Raw genomic sequence first — 9,913 nt, forward strand, 5'->3', positions numbered from 1 at the left:
GTTACTAATGGGGCACCCAATGTGATATAACTAGTTTATATCTCTAAGAAAACTGAAGATAGGATCTCCCAAAAAACTTCAATTTAGAGAACAAGCTTAGGAATTCAAAATGGGTATGCCCGTTACGCGAGTGCCAAAGTACTATATATAAGGTCGAAAATTTCCTCGCATGCCACTAGTTAAACCATAAATTCCTCGCATACTATTGCCATTGACTGCGAGTGGTCCCACATGTCATAGACACATTGATGGCATATGAGAGATTATAAATTTTTTTCAATGGTTTGTAAGGAAATTCCCCATATAAGATGGGGTGAGAAACCCTCAAGGGGCAAACAAAACAAGAAGAAATAAACCATAAAGGATATAGCGAGGTCGTAATCATCAATTTTCTTGCATGTAGTGCGAGGCCCAGCCCTTTTTCTAAGCGCAAATGCGGCACCTTGAATATTTTCCATCATATACATTGATTTATTGAGTCCACAAGTCAATGCCTTACCTAATCTACCCTCTCCACACGCACGCACGCACGGAGGTAGTAGTATTTCCATTTCTCTCCCAGTCCCATCCCCTGTCTCTCCAATTCGAAGCCTTATTAGTAAAAAAAGAATTCCATACATTGACGACCATATGGGACAAACAGTGATAAAAATGATGAGTTAGTAAAGCTACAAAGGCATGAAGGGGGGGTTAGCATGATACTTTTGATATCCAGGAATTAATCGAGCTGTCCACGGGTCTCAAATGGCTAACAGTTAACCATGCACTGCATTTAAAAACCATACGGTTGATTTGGAATGCATTCAGTTATTAAAAACCATGCTCTTGATTTTGAAGACAACTAATTTCATAACTAAGAACACAACTAATTTTAGGTGGTTAGATATTAAACTACTAGATTTACATAATCTCATAATCGAGCTACAACCGAGCTAATGGCAGGTAATAATGGATACGGAAAAAACCAATTAACACCACAACACCCACAACCAAAAATCCGACCACTAATAACCAAGGATCTAAACAGGTCTCAAATCATTTTTTACTATCCAACTTTTTAAAACCTATACCTATAATCTAGATTCTTAATTATAATCTGTAGGTGATCCAATAAGGCTCTTCATCATGTCATCCCTTTTTTTAAACTCAGTACTACAGATGCTCGCATTTTTCTAACGATCTTGACAATTTCAAGATCTGTCGGCCCATTCTCTCGGACGTGTTCATATACATGCATATGTTCATAGGGGTAACTGTGTTTGTACTGTGTTTTAATTAAAAAAAAGAATAATAGTAGCACTACACATGTCCTTTTCACCACACTCGGCGCAGCACGCTTCTCATGTCAGCGCATCGTGAACCCCTGCTGGACGTGAGCTGCATGCGTCGAGTGGATCTTGGGGATCATGTTGACGCTTTCTGTTGGTTAATTAGGGTGCCGTAGCTGCTTGGACTGATGGGTGATGGCTTGCTGCATGCATGCGCCATCCAGCTCTGTGCCTCGATCTGTTTCTGCGATGCAAGTCTATCCAGTTAGTTGAGAATCCTTTGCTGCGCGCGTGGACTATGACATGCATGGATAGTTTATTTTCTGGAATTTTTGCGTGCCCCGCGTTAGATGCAAACCCCTCGTTCCTTATAAAAGGGAATCGATCCTGCACTTCTTTGTTGTGTTCTTCATTGATCATCCGTCATCCAGTTAACGATCGAGCTCGGTAGTGAAGTGCTCGTCTGCTGGCTGCTTTGTTATTAGGAATGGGACCGGCGGCAGTGACGGCACTACTGCTGCTGGCTCTGCTTACGATCGTGCGTGCGTCGCACGTCGTGTACCCGGAGCTTCAGTCGTTGGAGGCGACGCAGATCGACGAGACGTCGCGCACCGGGTACCACTTCCAGCCGCCCAAGCACTGGATCAACGGTACGTGGATGCATGAGTCGTTGTGTTGTACTTGTCAGCCTTTGCATATTTTATGTGCCATTGTTATTGATTGGAGGTTGATCTTACCTTTTTTTTTGTTCCTTTTGATTTTTATTTATCCTGCGTTCTACCTCGCGCGATTTGACGACGATCAGATCCGAATGGTATGCCCCTGCATCGAAACCCCTTCATGTACACTCGACTCATAAGAAACACCACAAGAATAACAATGTGGTTTTTGTTTTTCGATGTAACCAACTCGCGATGGCACATTGTCATGCAATATTGCAATGCACGGATGCAGGGCCAATGTACTACAAGGGGCTGTACCACCTCTTCTACCAGTACAACCCGAAGGGCGCGGTCTGGGGCAACATCGTGTGGGCGCACTCGGTCTCGACTGACCTGATCGACTGGACGGCGCTGGACCCGGGGATCTACCCGTCGAAGCCGTTCGACATCAACGGCTGCTGGTCCGGCTCCGCCACCTTGCTGCCCAGCGGCGTGCCGGTGATGATGTACACCGGCATCGACCCGGACGAGCACCAGGTACAGAACGTGGCCTACCCCAAGAACCTCTCCGACCCGTTCCTCCGCGAGTGGGTGAAGCCCGACTACAACCCCATCATCTCCCCCGACGGCGGCATCAACGCCAGCGCCTTCCGCGACCCGACCACCGCCTGGTACGGGCCCGACAGGCACTGGCGCCTGCTGGTGGGGAGCAAGGTGGGCGACAAGGGCCTCGCCGTGCTGTACCGGAGCCGGGACTTCAAGCGGTGGGTCAAGGCGCACCACCCGCTCCACTCGGGGCTCACGGGGATGTGGGAGTGCCCGGACTTCTTCCCCGTCGCGGTGCACGGTGGCAGCCGCCACCACCGCCGCGGCGTCGACACCGCCGAGCTGCGCGACGCCGCCGTGGCCGAGGAGGTCAAGTACGTGCTCAAGGTCAGCCTGGACCTGACGCGGTACGAGTACTACACGGTGGGCTCCTACGACCACGCCACGGACAGGTACACCCCAGACGCCGGCTTCCCCGACAACGACTACGGCCTCCGGTACGACTACGGCGACTTCTATGCGTCCAAGTCGTTCTACGATCCGGCGAAGCGCCGCCGCATCCTCTGGGGCTGGGCCAACGAGTCCGACACCGTCCCCGATGACCGCAAGAAGGGTTGGGCTGGCATTCAGGCGATCCCGAGGAAGCTGTGGCTGTCGCCACGCGGGAAGCAGCTGATCCAGTGGCCGGTGGAGGAGATCAAGGCGCTGCGCGCCAAGCACGTGAACGTCAGCGACAAGGTCGTCAAGAGCGACCAGTACTTCGAGGTCACCGGCTTCAAGTCCGTGCAGGTTCGTCAAGTACTTTGTCTGAACACGATCGACGCCCTTACGTTTCCACGTCATCCCGTCGTAGGATTCTTACTTGAAATGTCCATTCATCAGTCGGATGTGGAGGTGGCGTTCGCGATCAAGGACCTGAGCAAGGCGGAGCAGTTCAACCCGGCGTGGCTCAGGGACCCGCAGGCGCTCTGCAAGAAGCGCGGCGCGCGCGTCACGGGCGAGGTGGGGCCGTTCGGGCTGTGGGTGCTGGCCGCCGGCGACCTCACGGAGAGGACCGCCGTCTTCTTCAGGGTGTTCAAGACCACCGGCAGCAAGCACGTCGTCCTCATGTGCAACGACCCTACCAACTCGACGTTCGAGTCGCAGGTCTACCGGCCGACCTTTGCCGGCTTCGTCGACGTCGACATCGCCCAGACGAAGACGATAGCCCTCAGGACATTGGTACGTAAATGTTCTTGTATATACACGTAGATTCGCGCGAGGTCTAACACTGTGAATCATAAAACTTTGGTTGCTCCGATCCACTGCACGTATGAACAATGCAGATCGACCACTCCGTGGTGGAGAGCTTCGGTGCCGGCGGCAAGACGTGCATCCTGACGAGGGTGTACCCCAAGAAGGCCGTGGGAGACGACGCGCACCTCTTCGTCTTCAACCACGGCGAGGTGGACATCAAGGTCGTGAAGCTGGACGCCTGGGAGATGAAGACCCCGAAGATGAACGCGCCGGCGCAGTAGCACGAGGACTAGTGGTGTGGTGGTAGCCCTAGCCGTAGCCGTACGTAGGTTTAACGTTAGCTGAGATCGTCAAAGCTTCAGAGAAATGCATGGTCGGGTTCGTTTCGTTCAGATCATCTCACACCGCTCTCTCTCTCTCCATCGCAAAAATTGCAGCATGCAGCACTCGGTGCATGCACAAAAGTTTTGATGGTCAGGAATCAATGTTCAGTTATGGAATTGTTTCAGTATGAGCTACTACTATCTTCCATCTTAATGCAATGATACGTAGCTTTTCTGCGTATTTAAAAAAAAAGCTACTGCTACCTTTTTCCCAAAACCTTTGTGTGATATGGGGTTTCTCTTTCTTTTCTTTTTCTTTTCCTACTTTTTTAAAAAGCAAAGAAGGTTTTACTATTAGTAGGAGAAAATAAGAACATGTGGCGGTTATTGCACACAGTCCATCCTAGCTACTGTCACTCATTTCGCTCATCTTTGGACCGGGCAGTTGTGATCCAACAACAACACTTGACACTTCAGAATGCAAGTATAAGAAACTGTCAAAATGCCATGTAGAGTGACAATTCTCGCAAAGAAATGCCGGGTAATTAGCAGGTTAGTTAGGGGCCATGTCTGACTGCCTGAGCGCTAGCTAACCGTTAATTACACCACTTCCAGTCTGTGGATGCGTGGTGCAGTGTGGACTTGTGGTAGCAGTGCTTGTAAGTTGTAACTGCGAATTAAACTTCAAAATTTCAGGGAAAATTTCATCAATGTCCTAATATTATTCAATAAGTATACGGTATCTTTGTTTTCTATAACTCGTATATGAAAAAAATTCTAAGTTGTCTCTGAAGTTTAAAATCGGACACAGAATTCGAAAATATTTTGTTTGGATTGACCGAATTCACGAAATTTCCTCCTCCTTTTTCTCACTTCGCTGTACATACCGGTGGTTGGCCCCAACGGGTAGATGAGATGGAAGAGAAGCGTCGAGGTGAGAACCTTTTGTCAAGTGCACTCTGTGCACCGGTATACGTGTCTGGCCCATCTGAACTTCCGTGCAAAACTGAAAAGAAACACCCCCATGTTCCTGTACTTCAGCACTGTGGATGCTCCTAGTCGTTAACGAGTGGCCGTGCTACTGTACCCAAGGTCAACTAGAATGGAATGCCAACGAGACATGCAGCGGCACCGAATGGAAAGAACTTAACAAAGCCGTGCGAGCCAAATGATGATGAGGTCACCTTGATGTCATCTGCCTCTGCGCCCAACGGACCGCGGAACAGAGTAACGCGCCTCCGGTCCGGGGCGCTGATCCTGTGCTTCCCCTCTCTTCAGCATGCATATAGTTGCATACACGAGTCACAGCCAAACGGACGCACATCTCCGACGCGACGCGACCGATCGACGCTGCAGCTTTCCATCGGAGTTCGGCACGCGTCGCACCGCGCGCGCGCACACTAGCTATGAGATCGCGTAGTGGCGGCCCCCACCGTTCCGGCATACTCCTATGCAACACAGTGGTCACGGCCGGCCTCGGCGCCATGCAAGTGTACGCCACGCCAAACCCCGATCGGCAGCCGTACGCGATCGAATCGAGGCGCACCGAGACATTGCCAACAAGGGCCCAGCCCGTTCCGGCGAAGTGGAGCGGCGCAGGCCGAGGCGGCGGGGACGGCAGGATCCAGCGAGTGGGTGAGCACGTACGGCAACGCCGGACGAGTCACGGCCGACGCGACAGCCACCACACTGACGGCGCGAGTTGGGCAACCGACCTGCCCGCCAGCCCGCAACTCGGGTGTCGGCGCCGGCGACCGGAGGGGGATTGTGAAAGCGCGCAGTGCGCGGGAGATTCTGGGAGGAAGAGGAGGACATCGTGTGGCCGCCAGCTCGAAGATGCCCGTGCCCGTGCACCCCCACCACCAGTTGACGAGTAGGTGAGCCAGAACTAGAAGCCGCACACTTGCACGCGCGCCGCCCAGAATCTGCTTTGCTGGTGGCGGTCCGAAGTTTTTCTAGATAAAGGCAAATCCGGCCTCAACTGAATATATTCACTTACAGCCAATTTAGAACGCAGCACTTAGGCTGCCCACACTAAAGAGCTAAGCATCCCTAAATAGAGACAACCGATACAAAAGATACACTCAAAACACTAGGCTTGAAGTCTTCTTCTGTTTTTCCATCCAAAGTTATTGAAGATCTCCATGATAGTGATCTCCAACTTGCTGCAACTTGCTTTCAGAGTATTTTCCTCTTCCTCCTTAGAGAGGAGCGTCCCACTCCTTGTCCAATAAGTTCTCCTGAAAATAACCTGAAAAATGAGTTAGGAATTGTATTTTGGAGGTAATGATTTGGTTTTCCGAGGAAAACGAGACGGTGACGGGGGGCGATCCAGTTCGGTCTCGGTGGAGTTCGCGGCGGCGGTGACCTGTGAGATGCTGCAATCGTACGACCACCAGTGCGGTGGAGAGGTGGTGGTGGAGGGCGATACTGTCCCGTGCTATCGCTGTTCACTTTCCTTATCGGGAGGGGGCAAATTGGCGTAGCCAACCTGCATGTCGTTCCGGCTCTCGTTTTGGTGGTGACACTGATAGTCCCCGATCCTGCCCATTCTGCAGTACAGGGATGTGCGATCGGGCCAGCACCTTTACGAAGATGCACGGCTAGTGGGTATGGGAGGGTTGCAACGTGTCGAGGAACAGGCGCTGAGTGAGGCACACGCACGATGCCCTTGGCCTGTTGCTGCGTACAGGCCGGAGAGGTTCTGCTTTGCGCTAGTGCACCGAAGGAGGATTGGATTGGATTAAGCTGAACTCCGATGGCTTGTTTGACTCAGAGTCTAGCTCAGGAGCTGCTGGTGGATGGGTGCTTCGTGATTGTCAAGGTTTGGTTGCTGCTGCTGCAGCCTATTGTTAGCTGTGGCGCAGGGACATCGTAAGGTGATCCTGGAAGTCGACCTCACAACCCTCGCAAAGGATCTACGCTCGGCGACGGAGGATCGATCGCCAATTTCTGGTCTTCAGCATGAAACCTTAGAGCTAATCAGGTCCTTTTGTGGGTTTTCTATTTCTTTTGTTCAAAGGGAAGCCAACTCAGTAGCACATTCATGTGCGAGGATGGTTTCACTTGTAAAAACCTGAATACTCCTGAATCAGCGTTACTCCAAACTGGGCTGACAAAGCTCTTGTATCCTGCAAAAATAAAAGTTTTGCTGTGTTTCTTCGCTTTTTTTAAAAAAAAATCCATTTGTAGGAGGCCTCCGAGTAAAGAAAAGACCAGATACGCGAAATGGGCTTCTCACGGGCTGAACAGCCCAGCGGTTCACTCGTCTCACGTGCTCAAGCCTCGAGGGACACTGGATAGGAACATTTCGGATAGCCCATGTCCCGTGATACAGTGTGTATTTAACTTTTTCGGTAATGCTAAGCATCAAACGTCCGAGGCCAGACTCCCCCGCCGGACGCTTCATCCACGATCCACCAGACGAGTCCACGTAAGCACACAACGATCCACCAGACGAGTCCACGTAAGGCTCCGTGGCTGCCTCCAGATCCTCGGGCACCACATCTCCACCTAGCTCCTAGCGTTGAGGTGAGGCACCCGGCGGTAGTTGGCCACCGCCACCGTTGGGGACGAATTCTGGAGCAGCAGATCGGCTACAAGTGTCATTGGAGGTGATTCCGCCTTAGGGCAGTATGCCCTAAGGGGCGAAGCCATGTTAGACTTGCTGAGTGCACAACCAACAGAAAAAAAATAAAATTTTAGAGATTAGCACTTAATTTTCACCACTTGTGCACTCCATGAACTCCGATGCATGCACCACCATGCGCTTGCATACTTTCTTTGCAGGCAGGATAGCAGCAATAAACAAATGGGGAAGTTCAAAGCATTGTAACAGAAAAAGCCCACACGGACGGGCCAGTGGCCGTCTGCTAACAAGCAAAGTGTGTCGCGCACATGACGAGCAAGAGTTGCACTAGTACAAAAACGACCTTCCATCCTCAACAAAATCTCAGTTGTTTTTGGACCCGGGACTGAAGAGGATTTAGTCCCTGGTCTAAATTTTGTAGTCCGTGGAGACACCTTCAATCCCGGTTGGTGTTACCAACCAGGACTAAAGGAGATCTTTAGTTCCAGGTGAAAGACCTGGGAGTAAAGATGGGGACCTTTAGTCCCGGTTGGGAAAACCAAGATATATGAGGTTTTCCAACCGGGACTAATGCTCATTTTTCTACCAGTGTTGCACAAGAAAGCTAAACGACACCCGCGAATTACGGTTGCTCAAAATGCAAAAACTTCATCGCCCAGGTTCCAAATCGCAAGTGGCGAAAGATGGGGAGGCATCATTCACTCATTGTCGGTCGCTGCAGCAAGCCTCCTCGTCGGATCGGTGCCCACGGCCTCAAGCTGCTCGTAAACTTCCTTTTCTATTTCTCTCCGCTGCAGCATCCTCCCGGAATCTTGTTTTGCTCCAAATTTTAATGGTATGCAACTAATTTTCTACACGAATATTTTGGGTGCAAATCGATTTGTTTGAAGTAATAAGGTAGTGTTTCAATTTTTTTGTCACCAATTCTGGTTCATTCATTTAAATTGCAATGTTAGGATCTACATTTAGAGGTTTTGCTTTTGCAAATTGCAACAAATGGGCAACTAAGAAAGGATCCATCAATATTTGAGACTTGGGGAATTGGAGTAATATACAAAATCATGTAATTGGGGAATTGGTGTAATAAAATTGGAAATATGTATTTTTCATCTCTTAGGTATTTTGGAAGTGTCCCTCATGTTTTAATTGGTGTAAATTGATCCCTTAATTTATTATATCGGTGCACTAATCATCCTAACACTTTTTCCTACAATATTTGGTCAGATAAGCATTTTTTCCGTTACCGCTTTGTCATTGTATAGGTTAGACATAGATTTTTATACATGTACGTATTGAAGTGTGCACCCAGATCGTCCATGCTCTAGCTTCACCCCTGGGGGCAGTGGAGCAACAGGAGGCGACAAAGAAGGAGCAAGATGTAGCTGCTCGCATTCTCATCACCACGGCCCTCTGCCGGTGAGGGTGCCATGCCCTCTCCTTCCTCTCGTCTTCCCTATCTCTCTCTCCAAGAATATTGTATTTTTTCAATGTTGCAATGGATGATTGGAGATGTTGGGTGTTCGCAAATGTTGCACGAGATGATCTTTGACGTTGCGAGGTTGATTTTTAGTTTGTTTTATTTCCACATTCGATTTTTTGATGCTACAATAGTTAGCCTGAGATATTGCATTGGAGATACTTTGATGTTGCATGGCTGATAGACGGTGATTTTGTTCTGGAATCGAAACGATGCGATAGTAAAATTAGCGATGTTGCATCAGATGATTTTTGATGTTTCATATAGTGATTTAAGATATTACAATAGTTGGTTTGGGATGTTGCACCTTACAATGCTGCAACAAATAGCATAGCTGAATGTTGCACGAAACATGCTACATATATGTTGCGGTGGGGTATTTTTTTCTATATGGCAAAGATATGAAAGCAATGAGGTATTTTGATGTTGCGAACGCTGTTATTTTTTTTGCAAACGTCTTTTTCCCGTGTCGTAGAAGTTGTTTACTCGTGTTGCAAGGAAGTGATCGTGAGATTTTACGCTGTTATTTTTTTTGCAAACGTCTTTTTCCCGTGTCGTAGAAGTTGTTTACTCGTGGTGCAAGGAAGTGATCGTGAGATTTTTTCAGGAAACCACCTTCCGATGCTAGCGCCCGGACGCTAGCAAGTCCGTAACTTTTTTTCATAGAACTATGCGCTCGTGCAGTTTCACACATGCTTCATCGAGCACTAAGGAGTGAACCTTAGTATTGCTCAGCCGATCGAATGATCGATCATACTACGTCTGCATGTCGAGAAAGTAGATACTCTGGTGTGCAAACAAGAGGGGGACAC

General features: G+C 49.4%; 1 protein-coding gene across 1 annotated transcript; it reads left to right on the forward strand.

The window, feature by feature from the left end:
• Window positions 1-1,755: 1,755 nt before the first annotated feature.
• On the forward strand, window positions 1,756-4,132 carry LOC101768855 (beta-fructofuranosidase, insoluble isoenzyme 3). The gene is made up of 4 exons (XM_014805529.1): window positions 1,756-1,918; window positions 2,223-3,265; window positions 3,359-3,697; window positions 3,802-4,132. The coding sequence occupies exons 1-4, from the start codon at window positions 1,756-1,758 to the stop codon at window positions 3,991-3,993; spliced, it is 1,737 nt and encodes a 578-aa protein (XP_014661015.1). The 3' UTR covers window positions 3,994-4,132.
• The last annotated feature ends 5,781 nt before the right edge of the window (window positions 4,133-9,913 follow it).

This window comes from Setaria italica, chromosome VII, assembly GCF_000263155.2.
Source record: "Setaria italica strain Yugu1 chromosome VII, Setaria_italica_v2.0, whole genome shotgun sequence".
NCBI classification, from domain to species: Eukaryota; Viridiplantae; Streptophyta; class Magnoliopsida; order Poales; family Poaceae; genus Setaria; species Setaria italica.

Coding starts and splice junctions, on each gene's coding strand:
- LOC101768855 (XM_014805529.1), top strand. CDS start 1,756: ATGGGACCGGCGGCAGTGACGGCACTACTGCTGCTGGCTCTGCTTACG. Junction 1,919..2,222: donor GCCCAAGCACTGGATCAACG/GTACGTGGATGC, acceptor GCACGGATGCAG/GGCCAATGTACTACAAGGGG. Junction 3,698..3,801: donor CGATAGCCCTCAGGACATTG/GTACGTAAATGT, acceptor TGAACAATGCAG/ATCGACCACTCCGTGGTGGA.